Below are 24,150 nucleotides of genomic sequence, written 5' to 3'. Positions count from 1 at the left end.
GTAAAATAACTATTTAAAGTTACTTTGGCCATTAAAATGCGTTTTGATGTCATTTGATGCGAGAAATACGAGTTGTTATTTCAGATTATGTGTGCAGTGGATGTACATGATCTTTAGTTTGCTAGTTATTACGAAGATTACTTCAGGAAATGGTGTCTATACAACGTTTTAATTGTTACCAAGGTGGTTGCTAGGGACGCTGCTATCGATATTATTTCTGTTATGTTGTGTAACTGTTTAATGGTGTTATCTTTATTGCTACCCCCTTCCCCGTTAATGTATAGTGTTGGTCCACAGCGCTAACGTATTAGTTTAACAAAATCCGCATCTAAAATGGTGCAGAAACGTTATTTCCCCCTGTGCAATTCCAGTCTCACATCTCACATCACATCGTCATTAACAAATACCGGAAACAGACCGAAAACACTTTATTCCGAGTGTGCTTGCTTTTCTCTTTGAAAGTCATCACATAACGGCATTGTAATACACGGTTCGGCTGCATTAAATGTTACATATCTGCCGTAGTTCTGTATTTATAGAGCCCTGATGAGAAGACTTCTAGACAAACATGAGGAACTGCCGCCAACACTGGAAACGTGACGTGGATCATAAATATATCAACAATTAAACAACATATTACATTTCTTTTCACACAATACGTTTCCTTGCAGTATCAATACTAATTCGGCTGACTTTTATATTTGATCCAATTGGTAGATAGGCTGTATTTATACCATAAAGGTGCACAGCTGATATAAAGGGACACCTAGTGGTTAAAGCATGTTATTGAATTTCATTATTTTTATTATTAGATATGAATAGAATCCCTATAAAGTATGTTCATTACTCGTTATTCTCTACTAATAGTTAATTAAAGACTGTATATAATGACTATTTTGCACATCCCTTTCAAGATTTCAAGATTTTCTAAGGTTTATTGACATATCATATACACAAACGGTGTAGTAATGCAATGAATGAAAAACTCTGTGTATACCTCCAGCAATGTTAACTATGTTGAAGCACTTATTTTAACTGATATTATACATATGTATTATACTCTTATAAGATGTATGTAGATAGTATAAGAAATGTGCAGAATATGACAATGTAATGGTGGAGGTACACACATATTGATAGATGTCTTGTAATGCACTGTTGAGGAACCTGTGACCCAAGTTTTTCATCTCCGGCCTTGTCAGGTATTGAACAATCAATAAATAAAGAACACAGAATTATTAAATATAAAACACAGAATTTGTGTGATTATACTAAATGATTTACAAATAATCATCACTGCATATTTACAACTATACACATGCTGATGTAACGCAAATGTTCCAACTTGGGATCAATAAAGTACATCTTATCTTAAGATGATTGATGGCTACTGCCATATTTGCAAAATGTGCCTCTGAACCTTGACAAGTGCATATTTCAGGCTCATCAATGAACAACAGGAGGGGTCACAAACATAAGACCAGCTGTTAAAATAAAGCTCTTCTGACCTTAGCTGTCGTGTGGGTATATATTAATGCTGCCCATTATGGGCACAAGCAATTTTCACCCATTTATTAATTATATGTTTTAAATTTGAGTGTTTCCTGTCCCCTAAACCTCCAGGGATGTACACAGTTTAATACTGGCAACTTCTTATTATGGGAAATACGAAAACGTCTTTTAAAACTACAACTCCCAGTAGAGACGTGCCATAGATAGAGAATATGTTGCGAAACACAATAGCCAGCATGTGTAGTTCTGGGGACGGGGTGGGGGAGGGGGGGACGCGGTGGACCCGTTCAAATCCAGTTTTGGACAGTCTGCCGTGGTTCCATCTCATTTCAAGTGCTGTTCGACGCTCTGCACACTCTCCAATTACAGAGCTTGAGGACTATCACGGAGTTTGTCAAGCGAAGCGGAGAGAATACTTACTTCCGGGTGTAATATTCTGTAAAGCAAATGAGCTGCTCCGACCCTCGGTCCTGACGGACTCCAACTTGTGTTTATTAATCAAACAAATAAATAAACACAAGGATAATTATGTGTTATTGTTGAGTAAATGGAGAATTGCACAGGGGAAAATAACGTATCTATTGTGGCGATTGACATTATTCACCCACGGATCTATGGGTTAGGGTATTGTTCTGCACGGACATTTTAGTTAGCCGGACTTCCTGTCTCCGCCGGTCTTCGCTTCCCGGCAGCTTCCCGGGCATGAAGCTGTTTACATGTGTTTTGAGATGCTAAATAAAAGTCTAGCTTGTACCTTTGATACCCCGCCTCCGACTCCCATCTCTCGGCACCACACTATGCCACAATTTTAGATGCGGATTTTGTTAAACTAATACGTTTGCGCTGTGGACCAACACTATACATTGACGGGGAAGGGGGTAGCAATAAAGATAACACAATTTTACACAACATAACAGAAATAATATCGATAGCAGCGTCCCTAGCAACCACCTTGGTAACAATGAAAACGTTGTATAGACACAATTTCTTGAAGTAATCTTCGTAATAACTAGCAAACTAAATATCATGTACATCCACTGCACACATAATCTGAAATAACAACTCATATTTCTCGCATCAAATGACATCAAAAGGCATTTTAATCGCCAAACTAACCTTAAAATAGGCATTTTACACCGAGAATAAAACAAAGTTCGGCCATTTTTTTTCTTCTGCAGGGACAAATGTGAAGATCACGTGACATAGACGCCAGCCATTGGAATGAATGGTGAACAAAAACGTAGGGATCCTACAATTTCAGAGGCGTTTTTGTAGAAATACTACAGCCTACGTTGTGGACCAACGTAGTTATTACACATTTTTTTATGAGACTGGGTGGGAATGTCATGATACCAGGAATTGAGTTTCCAAACCATTGACATGTCAATAGAGAGTTTACTGTGCTCCAACCACATGTTCTATTGTCCACTACCCCCGGATGCCTTTAAGCTGCCATTGCATGATAAGAGTTTTGATTTGTGTTCACCACAGGGATGGGTGCAGAGCCTTTCTTAGCTTTGTTTCAGCTCCCCCCCCCCCTGATGTGCCACGGTATAACAAAGGGCTGGTCCCCTGGAGTGGAGTGCACCAGATGGGCGTAAAAAAGTAGGTGTCTACTCAGTGGCGGCACCAGGGTATGGCTGGGGTAGGCTACAGCCATACCAAGAAATGGCTTAGCCCTACCTTAGCCCGACCATGAAAAGATATGTTAAAGTAAGCATGTTGAGAACACGGATTGCGAAAATCTACCGGTCGTGTCCACAACACACAAAGTGATCCTGCTCAGCTGTAACAACAAGTGCACGTTACTGACGCAATATGGTTGAGACCATTCGGGCTTATGCTAGAGGGGTGCCAGGAATAGTCTAAGTAGTGGGGGAGTTTTATACACTAAAGGTGTGAAAATTCTCTGGCGTTATAATATCAGCGCGGCCGCGGTCAGATCAAAATGCCTCCGAATGCAATTTGAACAGACCTACAGCCAATCAGAGCAACGAAACGTTGGGTCTGCTGCGTCATGCATTACTGATATGTCGATACGTTACGGTCACAGTCCCCAAACTCGCGCCGAGTAAATTGCAGACAGACAGCAGAACTTCTAGGATTAATTGTATATTTCGGATGGATAGATTTGTTCTGAAACGCCCTCGCAAGTCGAACAGGTGCCAGAGTCACACGACCCATCTGAAGAGTGAATAGTGAGTTTTGAATATATTTTGTAATAATGGGTCATTTGAAAAAGTATTTTGTATGACAATAGAGACACAGGCCACATGTTGTGTGCTGTCTCTCTCTCTCTCTGTTTACCTGTGTCTCTCTCCCTCTGTCTCCCCCTCTCTCCCTCTCCGTGTCAATTCTATATGCCAACTTTTCTTGTTTCTGCCGCTGTGTAGCATGTTGTAACAACGTGGAATTAGCAGAATAGGCTATTGTATTGTTTAACTCACACCTGTTGCTCTCGATGTAATTTAGCTGATAAAAGGAGACTAATAAAAGCCTCACGCGTGCGTTTCACTGTCAAGGGGTGCGATATAGCGTGTATGTAATTACATTACAAATACTGACTTGAGCCCCACCACTGTATGGGTTAGCCCTACCATAGATTACCCAACAAAAATACTCTGGCGCCGCCACTGTGTCTACTAGTAGTGTCTGTCCACACGAGACCGCTCCGTTTAGCTCCAACCGCTGGAGAAGCTGCAGTACATATGCAGGAGCCTGTACGTGGCGCTGTAACTTCCTCCACAAAAGCAGCGAAGAAGCATGGTTGTCATGGTTGCCCTTCTGTTTATTCTCCGCTGCTTTTGTGGAGGAAGTTACAGCGCCACGTACAGGCTCCTGCATATGTACTGCAGCTTCTCCAGCGGTTGGAGCTAAACGGAGCGGTCTCGTGTGGACAGACACTATCCGGATAACTATTGCGTGTGGACGGAAGCTTTTTTGCAATTGCGTTTGCGTTAATCCTATGCGTTTAGCTGTTTTAGTCCTCGTGTGGCTGCAGCCTAAATGTATACCATCTCTGGACTTTTGATTTGTCACACATGATAACAACAAGATCTTTATACATTATAAGTAAACTGTATGGTAATTAAGAAAATATTGAAAATGAAAGTTAATTGTGCAAACAGTAAAACTCTTACTTCTGGATTCTTCAGTTCCTCAGTTAGGTAATTCAAAGTGTTCCACCCGCCATAGGACCACAAACCCTGATAGAAAGCAATGCCAATGGAGCTGATATCAGCATTTGTGTTCTCAAAGGGCTCTTCAAAGTTCTCAGTGTGTCCCTGGAAAAGCATCACAGCACCTCCCAATATGATCACGGCCAGTGCAACCAGTTTGAATACCATGGAAACCACCTGGATGCGGACAGCCAAGCGTACGCTCAGACAATTAACGGCAGTCAGACCCATGATAGCTGCTGCAGCTATGCACTTTACTACCATTATTGGAGGGGTGCAGCCGGTGTAGAAGGGGGCAACAACATATTCAGCAAAGCTCAGAGCAACTCCTGTGGCACTGGCAGGCCTCATGACCACGATGAAGCTGAAGGAAAACATAAAGGCCACCACTTTTCCGGCTGTCCGCAGGATGTAGATAAACTCTCCTCCAGACTCTGGTATGACTGTTCCCAGTTCAGCATAGCAAAGTCCTGCTAGCATGGATATGAAACCACAGAGGGTCCATATAATAAAACTTGCCCCGGGGCTGCCGATAGCAGCCAGCACAAACTGGGGGGAGATGAAAATCCCAGATCCTATAACGGTGCCAGCAATGAATGATATACATCCTATAAGGCCCACTTCCCTCTTCAGATTGATCCTCTTTGTGTCACTCTCCATTGTTGGACTGCTACTGTCTCCTCAAAGGCATTCCCTAACCCTTGCCCTGTTTCCTGAGAAGGCGTTGATTCCAGTGTAGACATGCCCATTTGTTCGATTGCAGGGTTTTACGATGAGATGGCCCTTCCTTCACAGATACACAAAGATAATCACATATTCTTTATCCATTATTTTCACAGGGAAATGTGACACATTACTTTTAAAACAGTATTTATTTATAATATTGCACACATGCCAGCTATATAATTGTTTATGTTTTACGCTTTTTAATTTCTAATAAAGTGCAACAAAAAAATTGGAGCAAATAAAGTATATTTTATTTTATAATCTGAATTGTAATTCAATAATATGTAGTCTTTTATTATTTTGAAAATGGACTGTCTCCATAATTAAAATGTTTACACTACCTAATGTTTGATGCTCATACTTTTACCTTTACAATATATTGCTTAAGTATGATCAAGGACACATTGTAATGCTAATGAACTGCTTGGGCCATGAGAAGAGAAGCCCACTCCGGGAATGGGACAGAAATTAGAGAGGCCAAACGTTTTTGGCAGTAATTTTGACATAAAGAGAATAACAATGACGCTGAAAAAAACACCTGTCAAGCAAACTCAAATACACTATGTGCTCCATAGGTGGGAGACCTGTGGCACTTTCCGATGGGCCATCAGGTGTGAAACCAAGAGAGTCACCCCCCTGCTGATCAGCTTCAATGAACTGCCGAGCCTGTTCATTTGCATCAAAGCCAGACTACTGATTGATTTGATCCTTGCACAACATTTGTGAATAAACGCAATTTGTGATTGTTTTAGCAGTAATATTAAACAGTAATAGTTAAACAATAATACATTGAAATGAACACTTAGCAATATAAATATTCTTGTTTGCCCGTGGTGAGATAACAAGGCTCCAGAGATACATCCCCCTTGATTTACCTAAGCAGAGAAAGAAACATTACAGCTAATTATTAAATCTTGTTTAAAAAATATCTAAATAAATATATGTCCCGGTCCATAAATCTAATTACGTCTTCAGATAAAGCCACGGCATCAACAGTAACTTCTGTATACTACAGTGAATTCACTTTTCACCTGTTTTGCTTTCAACCCAACAGCTTTTATGGAGAAAATAAGTTAAATAATGATTAACCAGCGGCATATTTTCTCACTATTTCATGCATAGAAACCACCAGTTGTTTTGTGTCTGTGTTAGAAGCACACACCCTATAATCAGCTGTTTATTTCATATGAGTTCCAATGTGGCAGCTTCTTAATCACTTTGAGCTCTGCTGACTGGGTTTTCTTTGCTAAAGCATCTGGATTGGGATCAATGGAAAGATAGATGGTCATATGCCATCAAACCAAAGGCAGCTGCTTTAACACACACACATTTACTTTATTTTCTTTGATAGGCTGTTATATTCAAAAATACCATATTAGGCCTTTTTGTCGAAATTCACATCGGCTGACATTACCAAACGATTACCTGGCCATAGTAACTCACTTTTGCCAGTGACTTTACAGCACCTACATTTGCCAAGACCTTAATGCCTGAGGGGGAATAAAGATGAGATTGGGCCAGCCCGGTGTAGTGAAGGCCGGTCAGACAAACAGACCAGCTCAGCAGAAAAATTCCCAGAACACCAGTCCACCCTGGCCATGAGCAACAGTCACCCAACAGCAATGTGAAAACGCCGTGAATTTCCCCACTGTGGGACGAACAAAGGCTCCAAGATTGCCAAGATTCATGAAATTCCACCAAATATTATTGTATGTGCACAGGCATGACAGGCGAGAGACCAGGAAGAAAAATAGTTTGGAAAAAAAATAATCATTGATTCGAAAATAATATGATACAGTGCAGTACAAGTACGTCTGGGTCTCTGTGTCCCTTGTATTTAAAAGGGGAGTGATTTGTAAAATATCCATAAAGAAAAAGTAAATCTGTTTACAGTTCTGTTTCAAATGGGTTTTGAGAGATGTATCCATACTGTAGATCTCTTCATTTTGCTCTCAAAGTGCACCAGATTGATGCTTTTAACTTCAATATTTAAAAATCTTCCCGGGGGAGCATCCCCCCGGACCCCCCTAGAGGAGGTTAGGTCCACCCCCCACTTATAAAATTAGCACTTTACCCCTGCTTACACCTATATGCCGTGAGCTGATTATCGAGCCTTCATTGTAACTGTCACACTGTGTATTTGCGTGGAGAGTGTTGCAGTAGAACATTCCACTGTAGCAACCGGTACATTAACTGGAAACCCTAAATGTTTGAGCACACTCTATGAAATGTCAAGCTACCCCACAGCACCCCAAAATAAAGCTCTGGCGCCGCCACTGAGCCTGCAACCCCGTTTTGAAGAAATGTGCAGTGAAAAACAGGCTCATTGCAGCCACAGACACACTTTCTTGCCAAATATCAGCATTTTCTTTCTTTTCATTTTTTTGCACAAATTGCAAAGTGGCAAAGTATTATAAGTTATTGTTCTAGCAAAGGGATTGCACAATTGTATTATGTATTTATTTTTTGACCACACAGACTTATGGAGCATTGTTTTATTACCACTGTTCTAGCAAAGGAATCCACACGTTCATATTGATGTATTTTAATAAATGTTAACTTGGCCCATTACGTGACTATTTGTGTTGGGGGGCCCCGACTTATTTTTTTCTCCAAAGGGAGGGCCTGCCAGAAAAAGTTTGAGAACCACTGTGACTGTTCTAATGTGTTATATACAAATCCATACATAAACTTTGTTTGCTTTTCATTTTCAAAGTCTGAAACAATTGCATATTTTTCTATATTGAAAAGTTTGGATTTTCTGCCTATAAATGCTCTAAAATGAAACTTGGAATTTGGCGAAATATCAGTATTTTATTATTATTTTAAACAGCAGTGTTCATGTCAAACCCAAACCCTAAAAAAGTTAAACTTGTGACCTCAACATTTGACAGCCACTTTTTCCAGGGCTGTATATTCTACAATGGGTGTTGTCATGGCTTTAATAAAAAAGCGTAATAAATATTGTTTTAAGGTGATGTTTGGGGAGACGGCCAGTGTATGAATTAAATAGATTGCACATTGTTCCTTATCTTCTTCTAATCCTTCAATGTTTAACCGCTTCCACAAAAAACCCATATAACCTTTAACTTACTTACCTCTGGACGTTTTAACTCTTCAGTTACATAATTCAGGTTGTTCCAGCCATCATAGGACCACAGTCCTTGGTAGAAAGCAATCCCAATTGGATTGAGGCCCACATTTGTGTTCTCGAAGGAGTTTTCAAAGTTTTCAGTGTGCCCTCTTATGAGCATCACCAACCCTCCTATTATGATGACCACCAGCGTCAGAAGCTTGGCCACCATAAAAAAAACTTGGATTTTCATTGCAAAGCGAACATTAAGGCAGTTCACGGTGGCAATCACTAATATTGAAACTGCAGCCATGCCCTTCACCAGCAGCAACGGAGGGGGGCAGTCTGTGTAGAAAGGAGCCACGACGTATTGAGCAAAACTCAGTGAGATGCCGGCGACACCAGCAGGTCTCACAAACAACACAGAGCTGAAGATTAGCATGAAGGCCATGACCGGGCCTGAGGTTTTCAGGATGTAGATGTACTCCCCCCCGGATTCTTTGATAACAGTGCCCAGCTCAGCGTAGCAGAAAGACGCCATTATAACCAGTAAGCCACAGCATGCCCACACAACCAAACTGGCTCCAGGGCTGCCTATGGTGGAGAGCACCGTCTGTGGGGACATGAAGATCCCAGATCCAATCATCGTCCCACTGATGAGGGACACGGCTCCCACCAGCCCAACTTCCCGCTTCAGGTTGAGCTTCTCTGTCTTGTCGTCCATAATTCCAGATGTGACCTATTGTCCGGGACCGCCACCAATGGAGGAACGACTATAATTATGTGGCCAAAGTCACTATTGCAGCAACTCAGGCAGTTAATAATTACGTGGTTGGCTATGTAAGGTGTCCGTTTTGCTTTGTCTCTTATCTTTTTTTTTTAAAGGGTAGAAACGCACTGTAATGGCCCTGGGTTCGTCCGATTTATTTGTTGACAGTATTCCTTTTTTCAGGAGGTCAGATAAACAGAACAACTGAGTAAGCTGGGCTCATAAAGTCTATAAAACCGATCAGTTATTTACCAGATTCTCAAACTCGTTCCCTTGGTCTACCGGCTGGCATTGCTTATCCTTTAAGCTTGTGTTTAACATCCACAAAAATCACTCCCGAAGACATTTGGAAAAACGTTTTTACAAAATAGTTTTGCATTAGCATAAGTAGTACTACTTTAAATTCGTCTGGCTTAAAACTTCTACAATTCTTAACCGGATAATAACGGCAACACTCCCGTATTTAAAGCTGCAAGTAGGCAGTTTATTTTGGGCTTCATCTGGCAAAGAGATCCATAATAAAAAATAAAAAAGCCAAAAATTGAGAATACAGCCCTTATCCTACAGCTCTCTCCTCTGTCTTAAACCCTTCCCAGACATTTGCCCACGCTTCCTTTGTTACTTTCCTTTTGGTACACATCTGCCACTGTGATCCAATATTAAATTCCGCCCTGTTTTTTGCCAACATGTTTTGTAAAGCCCTTTAAGAATACTGTGTTACAAGGCTCTAGCTAGATACAATATCGGCTGTTGCTGATAGTTTATAGTTTAACCGTCTATGTTTAATTTTTGCTGTATATATTTAATTGCTCTTTTTACAGGACTTTTAGTGTACAGCTTTACTATTATGCTGCTGTGTTTATTGTATTTTGTAACTCGTCTTATCTTAAAGCTGACTAACCGCTCAAAAGCACCTCACCTCCATCATTATGAAGTGCTTTGAGCGGTTAGTCCAGTGGTTCTCAAACTTTTTCTGTCAGGCCCCCCCTTTGGAGGAAAAAAAAAGTCAGGCCCCCCCAACACAAATAGTCAGGCTCAGTGGCGGCGCAAGAGATTTATTTTGGGGATACTGTGGGGTAGCTTGACGTTTCATAGAGGGTGCTCAAACATTTAGGGTTTCCCATTAATGTACCGGGCGCTACAGTGGAATGTTCTACTGCAACACTCCCCACGCAAATACACAGTGTTCCCGCGACTGTTACAATGAAGGCCCGATAAGCAGCTCACAATATATAGGTGTAAGCAGGGGTAAAGTGCTATTTTTATAGGTGGTGTGTGGACCTCACATAGGGGGGTCCGGGGGCATGCTCCCCCGGGAAGATTTATTTTTAAATATTGAAGTTAAAAGCATCAATCTGGTGCACGTTGAGAGCAAAATGAAGAGATCTATGGATACCTCTCTCAACACCCATATGAAATTATGCCACATCAAGGTGGAATGCTCTTCCCACAACTGTAAAGGAAAGTCAAACTATACTTACCTTCAAAACCTCTCTTAAAGAGCACCTTCGGGAGAGAGCATTGCAAAACTTGCCCCGGTAATGGTACAAATCTCAACCGGTCGTACAATGGACAGCTTCCCCCCCCCCCCATCTATGTATGTACTCGCATTTTAGATTATGTTACTAACTGTATATCTGTAGACTTGGTATGTCTTAAATGTCCGATTAGGATGTATTAGAACGAAATCTAAAATGAAAATTGTAAATAAGCAATCTGTATGTAAAAAACCACCTGTATGTAAATTGTAAATAAGCCATCTGTATGTCAAATATGTCTTATATGTCTTAAATAATATGATGAATTGGAAATGGGGGACCCTGATGTAAACAAGACGAAAGTCTTTCTCTGGTCTGCATCCCCTTAACAATTGTATTTTTTTAGCTGTACTGTACTGTACCCAATATACAAGCTGTTAATAAACTTTTCAATCAATCAAACAGAACTGTAAACAGATTTACTTTTTCTTTATGGATATTTTACAAATCACCCTTTTAAACTTTATTCTTATTCATATAGTATTTCATACCTGTTTTTCATTTTATAACTATAATGATCATATAAACGTGTGCCTCGGAAATAATTGTTTACATTAATCGTGACCAAAACGTTTGAGACCCACTGAGATAACTTAGACTAAAGTTCTTAGTTCACCTTCTACAGGTGCACCATAGAGAGGATCCTGACCTTCTACAGGTGCACCATAGAGAGGACCCTGACTGGCTGCATCACGGCCTGGTACGGCAGCTGCACCGCCCTCAATCGTAAGACTTTACAGAGGGTGGTGAAAACTACACAGAACATCACCAGGACGGAGCTGCCATCCATGGAGGACCTGAACTCCCAGCGGCTCAGGAAGAAATCCCTCCGGATTACAAAAGACCCCCATCACCCCAGCCACAAACTGTTCAGTCTGCTGCCGTCTGGCAGGCGTTACCGAAGCATCCGGACTAAGACCACCGGACTCAGAGACAGTTTCATCCCACAGGCAATAAGACTGCTAAACACCTGCACTGCTGAAACAACATCCATAACATTCATCTGCTACTTAGTAATTATTTATCTAATATATCATTCCAATAACTTGTATAGACTCTTATTGCACTATTGCAAACTATTTTTCTTTTGTATTTACTATATTACTATTTACTTGCACTATATTTGTCTGTTTATCTGTGTTATTGTGTTGCTCTGTTGGAGAAGCCTGTGACCTAAGAATTTCATCGGCATAACTACACTGTAGCTATGTTCGCATGACAAAATAAAGAACCTTAAAGCTCAACTATTTTCCACCACTTTCCTGATAATGTCCAACTATTTTGATGTGCGTCTTAATTTGGGGGGGTTTCTTTGAAGTGTTAACAAATACTCGTTCAGGATATTATGCCGTTTATTGTTTTCACCATCTTAAAACAGCGTTTGCTTTTGTAAAAATGCCATAGTAAAGACTTATTTGAACCGTATATAAAAACGTTACCACAGGTGTTTAAGTATAGCTTTCTCGTAGATATTTAATGTACAATGATGCCAAAAATAATCAGCGTACCCCAGCTTTAATTTGAAAGGCTTTTATATTGGGTTTGCCATCATTGTTACAACCATAGTGAATCAGGATTGTATTGCTACAAATATGAACTTTTAACAATTAAAAAGGGAAGAAAAATGTATGTATATAAACTGGAAATACACATTCATTCAACATTTCAACAGCCTGATCACCTAGGAGCTTTAGAACACAGTTTGACTATTTTTTATGATCTCTTCATTTTGTGACCAATATCTCTGGATGGCTTCCATCTACGACACATTCACCAAACCCATAGTTATGTTTTAATCTGGTGTTTATCCACATTTTCAAGACTGATGCGTCACGAGGCGACTTTCATTCAACAACAGATCCTCCTGCTGTAACGGTGGACAGTAGATATCTCCCTTGGTTTTATGAAGTGTCTCTCTTTAATGTGTCCCTCTCCATCAGGAGGCTTTATCCTCCCCTCCTGTAACAAAGAGGTGAACAGTCTTGTTGGAGTGCAGCATCTGTCCGGCTCGCTGCACTCCAGAGATGGCAGCTAACTTGTGGGCATCGTAGCGGGAGTAGAGGGCGGTGCAAGTCCAGCTGGCCTCCTCCCCCCGACCCCCCGCTGCCAGCATGTTACACACCTCGCTGTAGAAGTGCGGGTAGGAGGGCAAGCCATAAAATATCAGGTTCTGGATCCCTTTGATGGTATACCTAAATAAAAAAAATGAAGAAATCAGAGTTTAAACATTACATTAAAAAAAAAAATCATATCACAGACTGTTACAGTTCTTCAAAGATATTTTTACAACACTTTTCAACAAGTACTTTCCAACTGTAGGAAGCAATCATTTCTGATTATTGCTTCCTACTGATATAAATACGGTAAACAGTGTTTAGTGTATACAGTTTCTCTCCTACAAAAATGAGCATAAGAGGGCCTCTTTAAGAAAGAAAAGGGTATCTATAATAAGACCTTCAAAGACACAGGAAATCACCAGGAGCGTTACAACACCTAGTCAAATCATGATTCTATCAGAAGGCCTTCAAAAACATATGAAGAACAACAGAATTACAATGTTAATTTGTGTCATTAAAAAAAACGTATTAGTGTTTTTAATAACAATTGACTACAATAAAGAAACAAAAGACAGTGACAGTCATTTCCAAATAACGTGAGTAAACCAGATATGATTGGATTGAACTCCACACATAAAGTAAGAGGTCCCTGAACTCTTTAAAAGGAATGACATCTGTTATTCATTTGTTAGGGAAACACGTGATGTTTACTCTTATCAGTAATAAAGTAATAAAGTTAACAGTCTTTGACACTAGAGCGGGCACTTTGACCGTTTTCAAATGTTTTATGTGCAATAACTTAAAAACTAAAGATAAGGGTGCATCTTCATTGCTTAGCAACCATCATGTATCCATCAAAAGATATCGCCGGCAGTCCCAAGTGCTGTTTGTATATGCTCATGCTCATCAGTACACTTATTGTTAAGGTTATCAGTTTAGAAAAAGAGCTGACCTCTTGTAGAAGTGGAAGCGTTCAGTGAAGAGCAGGAACTGATGATCTCCTTTCTGGAAGAAGTGTCTGGCTCGTGACACCTCCGACTTGCTGGAGTACTCGCAGATGCTGGCGAAGTTGATCTCCTCTTTCTTCATGTGGTTGCGCAACCGGACGTAGTCAAAGTAAGACGGGACGTAGATCAGCGTGTGGGACATAACAGAGTCCCTGTACTGAGGCAGCACTTTATCTAAAAAGAACTGAAACCTACGGGCAGGGTGGGGAACAGCGGGAATAAAACAAGAGCTTTATATTTTGTTCGGATGAACCGAGCGATTGTCAGATTTAAATCAGACCAAAAGATATGCTCAAATAAAGGAGCTGAACATTTACAGTAAAATTATAGTATATCTCGCTAGTGCCTGGCAATAAATCAAACATATTAATAACATTTGGGTCCGACTCTTAATGTGTGTTACATTTAAGATAATGTCACAAGAGTTGTTTTTCCTTGTTTTAAAAAAAAGGGCATTATAGTAAATAATATAATCTGGTATCACCCACAAAGTCCTTATATTCACATAACTGATGAGTATTTATCGAAATTGCAAAAAGCACCAACCCTACAATATTGTTGCAATATCCATATAGAAGTATTTCATAAGAAAGTATATTGGCTCTAGGATATTATCAATATCGCACAAATCTATATCTTAACAGGTACGTTTTTTTTTTTGTAGCATCAGAAATATCCAGTGGCAGCTGTCTGTTTAACCATGGATACACTGCAAACAAGAGCTGCTAATTGTCACACATTTACTGGTGTCAGGGTAAAAGTGGTAGTCCACTGTGTTGCTCAATGAATCAATGGCCACATGATATTTACCGTGAAGCATATCGAAAACCCTGGTCTATCTCATAGAGACCACACTTGGTCAGGCGATGATGGCATTATGTGATTGACCAGCTTACCGTGCATCATGGTCCATGAAGCTGTCGGAGGGGAACATCTGGAACACGTGAGGCAGCTGAACCAGCACCTGACAGATGGAGCCAGTTTCCGGCATGTTCTTGGTCGCAATCTGTGAGTTAAAAAAAAGAGGGAAATCAACTTTAAAATAACCAACATAATCGAATTGCAGTGCAGAAACCAGGGATTTCTTGAGATATCCAGATGACTAAAGTAATAGGGTTATTTTGACAATGTGTGGGAAAAAAGTATCTCTAGTTTAAATAGGAAAACGGTTTATAAGATCACTTCACTCTGAGCGCTTCGAGATTTGTCTTGGCAGATGAGAAGCGCTATATAAATTAAATGTATTAATTTATTATTATTACTTCTGCCTTGTGACAATTTGTTGATTTAAATAACTGCGTGTGCGACAAAGTGTTGTAATGCTAACTGTATGACGTACCTGTCCGCGGTAGTTGGCGCACTGCTTGGTGAGGATGTTGTTGATCTGAGGGTCCTGGATGGAGCTGAACACCATCGTCTGCCGGTAGTGCCGGGCCCAGTTGTTCAGGTTCCACATCCTCACCCTGGAGAAGTCCACTCCATGAGGGTCCAGCGGCTGCAGGTTAATGTGCTGCATCACATGCTGTAGAGAGACGGATCGTGTCATTAATTGAATGCAGGGTTTCCCACATAGACTGTACTTGGGCGGACCGCCCAGGTATATTAACGGCCGCCAAAGTATATTTCACGACCCATTTAGGTTTTTTGTTATCCGTCCGTGAGCAAGACGCCATCTGCGATCGATTAACTAGTGGACAATGATCCCTCGCTCTACGCCTCCTGTACCTGTTCGCTCTGCTATCGCGTGAAGGGTCCGGTAACAAGCGACCAACAGAAAGGGAGACCTTACGAGAAACACAGAAGACGTTTCTTTCTTTCTCCCTCCTCGTGCCCGGCTACCACCACAAGTTAATATTTCAGATCTGTGGGAAACACTGGAATGAGACACCAATGTATCACTTTCTAAGAGGATGACCATAACAGCATGGCTTTGGGGGCAGATTTTCATTGAGCAAATAGTTTTTTCACCGAATGCAATAGTATGTTTTTGTTGAGTTAGCACTTGGTCAAATGCTGAGTGAGTTTAGGTGGGGCTTTTAGTATTAGAGTTAAAAACAGAAGGAGCAAAGCTGCAATGCACTGTCTTTGACGATGTTGAAAATAGAGTTGTTGCCATCTTAGTTCACGCTTGATTGCACTAGGAAACCGCACCTTTTTAAGTATACCCACAGTGTAAGGGCTGGGTGTCAGAAGCTTGAGCACAATGCATCCTGGTACATGAAGGCAATGCAGCATGGCTCCGCGAGCAGTAGAACTAAGCTTTCTTTCAAACTAATATCTTCAATGGACTACAATAACCTTTAACATTTACTAAAAAGATCACATAAAAAAGGTGCACTACTTTCCCTTAAGCCATACATTTATTTTTCATTACAACCGAGTTTTCAATCGTGACTTTTACAAATCAGAATCCAAAAATACTTTCACAAAAACATGCTGAAAGTCTGATTGGCCTTTAGAGTTAAATGCAACATTTCAATATGTTGTGATTAATCCAATTCTCAAATGAACAGCAGATGGCGTCACATCCTTCCCAAAAAAAACAGCTGATGTCATAACGCAGCAATAGGCGCATTCACACCGCAGTACTTTTCCCACAAAGGTTCATGAGAACTAAAGAGTTCTCATGAACTATGTATAGATCGCGTTCACACCGGAAAATAGGTTCCTGGGGGTGGATTAGGCAAATTAAGCCGCTGACGTCACTTCTTCTTCTGCTTTGGGTTTACTGGCAGGCCGCAAACCACTTCACGGCGTACACTGCCACCCGAAGTCCCCGGAGTTGGGGACTGGCTCCAGCAGAAGCTGCTGGGAGTCCCAGCAGCTTCTGCTGAAGCCTTCCGAGTAAATCGCTAGAACGCCGACACCTCCTCATCTCCACCGCTCCCATGTTTTCTTTTGTGTTACCATAAGTTAGTCTCTCTGCTTTTCTGCACTGGGCTAATGCTAATAATGCTAATAAAATGGCGGCTTCACGAAACCTTTTGGTGTTTTACGGGGCGTGGTCTGCAATCCGCCCAGCCAATCAGACACAGGAACCTTTTTCTCCCACGAAAGTCCCTGCTCTCTAGCAGGGACGGAAAAGGGGGTGAAAAGGTTCTGATGAACTCATTTTAGTTCCGGCTCTTTTTGGTGTGAACGCGACATTTCGGAACTATATCGGAACTAAAGTGGGAAAAGTACTGCGGTGTGAGCGCGGCTTATGTGTAGCGTTGCAAGCAGGTGATATTCTCACCAACACGTGTTCCCAGTTCTGCATGAGTAAGACGTCCGCCTGGTCCACCACCAGCATCTCGATGGAGGAGAGGAAGTCAAAGTCTCTCTTACTTTCTCCTTCTGCTCCCAGCACTGTGCGGAGGCCCAGCGGAGACGCAATGATGATGTCGGAGGAGTAAAAGGGGGCGTACAGACGTATGCTGTTCCTCACGATGGAGATGCCTGTTCAAGAAAGAGGACAACAACAAGATTAAAACAGAAAGACTCAGGGAGGATATCCAAGAGTATGTTGATTCAGGTTTACTAAACTGTACCTATCCTGAAGTGATCGTCCACGTTGCCCGAGAAGATGGTGCGGTAATCGTCTGGTCTCTGCAGATTGGACGGATTTTCATCTTCCTCCTCTCCGAACTCATCTTTGAACCTCTTCTTATTGCTCACCACGATCTTTTTGCCTTTGGTCTCCAGCAAGCCGATGAGCGTCTGGACGACTCGCAGAGCTCCGGCGCGGAACGGAACCAGGATCAGGGCCTGGAATAATCAGAAAAACATCTAAATCAGAGCTGGAAAATGTAATATTGTGGAATAATTTAGAAAGACGATGATAGCAGAGGACATTAATGTCACTGTGGGTTCCCAATAATCCATACTGCTGCTTAAGTATAGGCTGGGGCAGCATCACCTAATAAACTGTTTTTTAAATCTAACAATCAGGGAGTGACTGAAATGTTTTGCATTTCATATAACACATTATTTGTGAATTGTATGCTGTTCAAGGGGAAATGTGATTCACTCCATTTCGCTGACAGGCTGGGAGAAGTGAAATTAATGATTTCCGTAATGATTTCTACGTTTTTAAACACTAAAACAATGTTTTTAATGAAAGTTTTACAATGTGTAACAACATAATCCCCCTTACATCTAAGGCATGGCACCCCTCTACACAAATGTGTACTCAGTGTTGGGCAAGTTACTTCCAAAATGTAATACAGTACATATTACGGTCTTTTTTAAGTAATACGTTACATTACAACATTACTGTCTCTGAAATGTAATGAGTTACACTACTTTTATATTACTTTTGAGTTACTTTACCAAAATAACCGCAAAAGAAAGGTATTTTAAATGCTAAAATGTAGTTTAGTGCAGCTCATTATACATCCAGTGAAGGGCGATGTGGTTTAGCATAACAACCGTGTTGGCCCTTAAGGCTACTAACAACTTGTATTACACGGCTTAGTCGAATACTCGATTCTGATTGTAAATTCTTAACATATGACACGTTGTTAATACAGCAGTACAGACCACTGTCAAGGACTATAATGAAGGTTGCTAAGGAGGATCAAGAAAGAGAAAGGAAAAGAGATTAAGAGACGGAGCGCTGGACGTCAGATAAATGATGAACCTGAAGGGTAAACACCAGGCTTACTAATCTACCCGCACAATTTTTCTCTGGTGTCGGAATGTCTCACAATGTTGGTAAATTCTTAAAAAACAAAACACCATTTCATTTCAAGTTAAAATGAGTTGTAACTGCGTTACTGCGAATTGTAACGGGTAGTATATTACCCAAAATTCATTAGTATACTGTAACGCGTCATACCCAACACTGTGTGTACTACGGCAAACTCTTAAAAAAAAAAAGTATAAAATGTGATTCAGCCTGAAAACCAGAGAGGAAATTAGCAATGTATTACTAATACAGTACTCTTGGTATTTGAGACTAAAACGGGCACAAAATACACTAAAATTACACGGTTTTGTGGGAGTTTAAAAAAGTTAAATGGAGCTCCGTTGAGAAGCCAATCATAATGTATCCAGGACTTCACCTTGGGCCGGGTCAGTCCCTGGTCTCTGGGTTCGTCCTTTGGCTCAGCTCCAGCTCTGTTCTGGGTCTTCTGCTCCCTCAGCAGCGCGTTGTGGGCCAGGACTCTGGAGTTGGCCTTCAGCACGTGGTTGAGAACGTGGAGGCAGTATGTGCTGCAGACCTGTGGGCCCTGGTTCACAGGACACATCTCTGGGAAGTAGAAGTCCTTGTAGGAGCCCATCAGAGACAGCAGCTCTTGCTGCAGTGGGCTGATCTCCTCCGACACCCCCTTAAAGTTGGAGATCTTGTTCAGATCTCCCCAGTGGCTCTCCAGAATCCTGTGGAACACTGGCAGGTTTGTGTCTCTGTGGGGGCCGATGGGTCCAAACTTCTCCAGGGGATTGGTACAAAGTAAAGAGCCCAGTTTTGGCCACTAAATGTAGGGGGAAACGCAGAAAGTAAAACACATCAACTGCAGTTAGAATTTACTTTAATAAAAAGGTGGTTGATCTTGAAGAATTGTGCACTTCATACCGTAATCTGAGCCTTAGTTTTGCTGCCCGACGTCATCTTCTGCACATCGTCTTCACTAAGCTCTGTGTTCAAATGCTGCACAAATATGTCTGTACAAACAGAAACATAATTGAAAGCGCTTCACAAACCCAATAATAAAACAATAAACAAAACAACAAAACTACCCCCCCCCCTATACAATACACAGAGTAACACATACCTGTGTGATTAAAAACACTTAATACCAACAGAAGTCATAAACACAGGGCTGACAAAAACAAGAACAGAATAATACATTAAGAATACAATTAAAATAAATACAATTCAATTAAAAGCCACATTAAAAAAGAGTTTTTGGGTTTAATATTCCTTAACCTTTTTTTATAAAGCAGGGAGTACACTTATTTTGGAAATACAAAGGATGACATAACGTGCATCCAGACAGGGAATGTAGGATGACATATTTGACATAACTATTAATTGCTATGAATCTTTTTCTTACCCTTGCGGTCATCCTGCTCTGCATCGCTGTCAGCGTCCTCTTGTCCTCCGTCCTCTGTGAAGTTGGTCTCCAGACAGAACTGAGTCTCATGTTCCTTGTCTTCAAACTCATCTCCTGCCTCCTTCATCTCCTTTCCTTCCAGCGCTTCAGTCAGTGCCTCATTTGCATCCTCAGGTTCTTCCTCACCTCCTTCATCTTCTTCACCATGCTCACTGTCATCATCAACTCCATCACTGTCCACTACGATTTGGAGCAAAACAGTATTCAGACAGCTGCATCAAGTTGGCCTATAGCGTCCTCCGTGAGGGTGCAACCAATGATTATTTACAATCTGGATTAAGCGACGTATGTATATGTATATATATGAAAACTGCATTTTTCCATTAAAGGTTAATCAACTATCAAAACAGTGGTTGATTATTTATCTGTCTTTATACTAAATTAATCCATTAGTCAACTGATCGATGCAGCTCCTGTCCTCACTATGTGCTGGAAAAAATAAAACTCACCGTCACCAAGAAGCTCTTCTTCCTCCTCCTCCTCATCATCATCATCTGTGCTCTCTTCTTCACTCTGGTCATTACTGGTGGCTTTGCTGAGAGTTGAAAGAAGCTTCTGATAGGCTGATTTCTGCTCGGGCTCCTCTTCCTCATTCCCATCCTCCAACTCATCAGGCTCAACATCTGAATGTTCTGGACTGGCTGGCTTTAACAGGGAGAACACCTTTTAATGTGTATATTCATTTTGGTATAGGTACAAAATAACTAAACTGTGTCTGACTGGGTGGTCCACAATTTATTTCAGATATTTCAGACGGGAGATCCTTGCTATTGCCATCTGTGGGCCTCAGAGCTACTCACCAGTTCCAATATCTCAGTTCTTTCAGGTCTTGCACCGACTCTGTATAAAAACACAAATTGAGTCACTTTCTTAGAACACAAGCATTTATTTTTTTGACCGCACACTTGACTAGATAACAAAAGGCCTTGGTCTATCATGTTGGTGTTAGAATATGTATAGATAAAGCAAAGGACCTGACCAAAAAGTGAATTGGGGTGCATTTTGGAGAATGGATGGAGACAATAGCATGGTGAAGAAAGTGTGAAGGAAGGCTATGTCTAGAATTTTAGGGACAAAAAGACAGGTTACCGGAACACACACGTTAGGAAACTTATATGCCTCAACCATCACTGACATAAACATAAATCTATTACTACGAGTTGTAAACCCAATGAAATCTATTATCCAATGTCTGTACAGAGTAATTCATCCATGTAGTCAAAGGCTTTTGTGTAGGTAAAATAGTGCAGTTAATATTCTTGTGGTTGGTTCTTGTAGCCATTGTTGTAACAAATGGATATATCTACAGTACACACATTAGCAAATATTAGCACACATGAGCTATTTAACTTTTATTTGACTTGTCAACCACCCTTAACGCATCAAATATCGGGTATATCGTTAAAATCAAGTACCCCTTCGAAAAATATTCGTCACACGTTTTTTAATAATACCACCATTAGAACATTTAGCGAACATTACCTACTGTATACTGCTTGACTGTTAACACAGGTGGCTGAGTGCAACTTAGCTATATGGCTAACATAAAAGTAGCTAAATTGATACTTAAAGACAAGCCGGACTTTGCTGTGCTGCTTACACATCATGAAACGGATGCTCCTCTCCGAATTCCTTTAAGTGTTTCTTCTGTTTCTTGGTTAAAGTTGTAAAAAGCTGCTGTTTCTGGTTTCTTTTCCCCATGTTGACACTGGACTACACGTGCGGTCCTCCAGCTTCTTCGGTGGTGGTTAATCAGTAGCTTTACTACCATCCTCAGGTCAGGAATGGAATTCTTCTTCTTCTTCTTCTTCTCTTTAATGGCGAATCGCTTCCACTTGGAGCATATATCGCCACCTACTGTTGAGTTATTAAATGTTCATATTAAATCCTTGTCCTCAGACCAGTGTTTTTGAGGAATTTGAAGATCAGCTTGTTTGCTTCATTTCTTGAATTACTTTCATATATTGACTTGAAATCCATGTCCTTGATGTTGAGTTGTTCCAGTGCAGTTTTCAGAATGAGTCTTTGCCTTGTATATTCCGGGCAGCTACAAAATACATGATGTATTGTCTCTGGTTGTTGGCAACCATCACAATTGCCATTTGGATGTTTTCCAATCAGATGCAGTGATGAGTTTAATCCAGAGTGTCCCAATTGTATCCTGCTGTTAATGCTCTGTTCTCTTCTACTACTCCCCCAAGTGCTTCCTGTTCCTACTTCCCTTTGTATCTGGTATACATGTCTTCCTTTGATGTTACTGTCCCATAGTTTTTGCCATTGTTGCTTGATAACCACTTTTGTAACAGATTTGACTTCTGATCGACTGATGGGTACCATAATATCAATCTGGTTTGCTTTCAAACCACATTTTGCCAGTTGATCCACTACCTCATTCCCTCTAATACCACATGCGCTGGAACCCACACAAATTGAACAACAATTCCCAAATGAACTAACCTAAACATGATGTGTAAAATTTCATGTAAAATATCCTGACGACATTCTGAAGAGAAGTTGTTTAAATTCTCTAGAGCTGCACTGGAGTCAGAGCAAATGACCACTCGCATTGGCTGTGTTTCCTCTACCCACTGAAGTGCTAGTGAGATAGCCATCATCTCTACTGTATATACTGCAACTTTCTTTTTTTATTTTGTTACTTTCCCAACTTGTTTTTACAGTTTGTTTAGTAGGGTGAGTATCTTTATGGCCCTGAAGATTTGCCCAGTAATGAACAATTAACTGTTTTCTCCTCAAAGAAATTGATATTTCTCCGACCTCTACCTGAAGTGCCGGCACTGGTGTAGATCTGACTGCCCCACAGCATATCCTTAGTGCTTGCGCCTGGACTCTATCTAATTTTTGAAGAGAAGAATATGCAGCTGGACCATACACTATTAGTCCGTATTCTATGGCTGATCTAATTAAGGCTGTGTATACATTCCTCAAAGCAGCTTTATCAGCCCCCCACTTAGTGCCTGCCAAGCACCTCATAACATTTAAAACCCTTTTACATTTATCCACTACTTTATCAATGTGCATACTCCATGTGACTCTCTCGTCCAACCATATTCCCAGAAATATAAATGTCTTCACTTTCTTTAGATCTTGTCCATAAAGTTTTAACCTAACCTCCTCACCTATAATTTTCCTCGTAAAAAATAAAGTTTCAGTTTTTTCCAACGACAATCTAAACCCCCATGTCAGAGACCAGCTTTCAATTTCCGTAATGGCTTCTCTTTTCCAAATAGCTCCATCATCTGCAAAAAGTGACTTACCAATATCAGATCCTACTTGTGTGTATATATCATGTATCATGATAGAAAACAAAAGAGGACTAATTACACTCCCCTGCGGGGTTCCATTTTCAACTTCATGCCTTGGAGAATATGAATTGCCAACTCGGACTCTGATGGCACGGCCAAACAAAAAATCCATAATCCAATTATATACATTACCTCCCAGACCCATAATGTCCAGTTTTATTAATAATCCTTCCTTCCACATCATATCGTAAGCTTTTTCCACATCAAAGAATACAGCTACAACACACTCCTTATTCGCTTGTGCTTTCCTGACTTCAGACTCCAGGCACAGCAATGGATCTAAAGTACTGCGCCCTCTTCTAAACCCACTCTGATAAGGAGTCATTAGTTCATTTTCCTCAATGTAGTATGTCAGCCTTTCTGTTATCATTCTTTCCATAACTTTACACAAGTGCGATGTCAGAGCTATAGGTCTATAACTGCCTGGACTGGTTGGATCTTTCCCAGGTTTTCTAATAGGAATAATGACAGACTCTTTCCATATTACATTACATTACATTACATTTAGCTGACGCTTTTATCCAAAGCGACTTACAATAAGTACATTCGACCAGGAAGACACAACCTTGAAGAAAACAGAATCATATAAGAACATCAGGTTTCAAAGAGCCAATCGTTTCAAGTGCTACTCAACTGGCTTTAGATAAGCCAGTCCTTTATTACTATATAAGTGCTCTGTTAGCAGTTCTTTGTTAGTCATTCTATCGCTCGAAGTGGAGTCGAAAGAGATGAGTTTTCAGTCTGCGCCGGAAGGTGTGTAAGCTTTCTGCGGTCCTGATTTCAATGGGGAGCTCATTCCACCATTTTGGAGCCAGGATAGCAAATCCACGTGTTTTTGCTGATGGGAACTTGGGTCCCCCTCGCAGCG

At 40.8% G+C, this 24,150-nt stretch overlaps 2 protein-coding genes across 2 annotated transcripts in view; both read right to left on the bottom strand.

Moving 5' to 3' along the window:
* Nucleotides 1-9,265, bottom strand: part of LOC117467528 (b(0,+)-type amino acid transporter 1) — a 35,532-nt gene extending 26,267 nt beyond the window's left edge. Inside the window, exon 1 of the mRNA XM_034111192.2 lies at nucleotides 8,516-9,265. Coding sequence (XP_033967083.1) covers nucleotides 8,516-9,214 — 699 coding nt within the window. The 5' untranslated portion in view covers nucleotides 9,215-9,265. The remainder of the gene's footprint in view (nucleotides 1-8,515) is intronic.
* A 2,870-nt stretch (nucleotides 9,266-12,135) lies between these two features.
* utp25 (UTP25 small subunit processor component) lies at nucleotides 12,136-21,730 on the bottom strand. The gene is made up of 12 exons (XM_034112152.1): nucleotides 21,560-21,730; nucleotides 20,760-20,799; nucleotides 20,409-20,604; nucleotides 19,900-20,139; nucleotides 19,419-19,507; nucleotides 18,907-19,317; nucleotides 17,392-17,608; nucleotides 17,097-17,299; nucleotides 15,201-15,383; nucleotides 14,758-14,867; nucleotides 13,807-14,052; nucleotides 12,136-12,989 (listed from the first exon to the last, which is right to left on the bottom strand). Exons 1-12 carry the CDS (start codon nucleotides 21,658-21,660, stop codon nucleotides 12,734-12,736), a joined length of 2,292 nt encoding a protein of 763 aa, XP_033968043.1. The 5' UTR covers nucleotides 21,661-21,730; the 3' UTR covers nucleotides 12,136-12,733.
* Nucleotides 21,731-24,150: the final 2,420 nt, after the last annotated feature.

The sequence above is a fragment of the Pseudochaenichthys georgianus genome, chromosome 22, assembly GCF_902827115.2.
Source record: "Pseudochaenichthys georgianus chromosome 22, fPseGeo1.2, whole genome shotgun sequence".
In the NCBI taxonomy this organism is placed as follows: Eukaryota; Metazoa; Chordata; class Actinopteri; order Perciformes; family Channichthyidae; genus Pseudochaenichthys; species Pseudochaenichthys georgianus.
This window is presented reverse-complemented; position numbering and strand designations above follow the sequence as displayed.

Bases quoted from the DNA above. Each gene is read 5' to 3' on its own strand.
- utp25 (XM_034112152.1), bottom strand. From the start codon at position 21,660: ATGGGGAAAAGAAACCAGAAACAGCAGCTTTTTACAACTTTAACCAAG. The intron at 14,868-15,200 runs GTACGTCATACA...TTTAACTCACAG, and splicing joins GCGCCAACTACCGCGGACAG to ATTGCGACCAAGAACATGCC. The intron at 12,990-13,806 runs GTCAGCTCTTTT...TTTTTTATTTAG, and splicing joins CGCTTCCACTTCTACAAGAG to GTATACCATCAAAGGGATCC.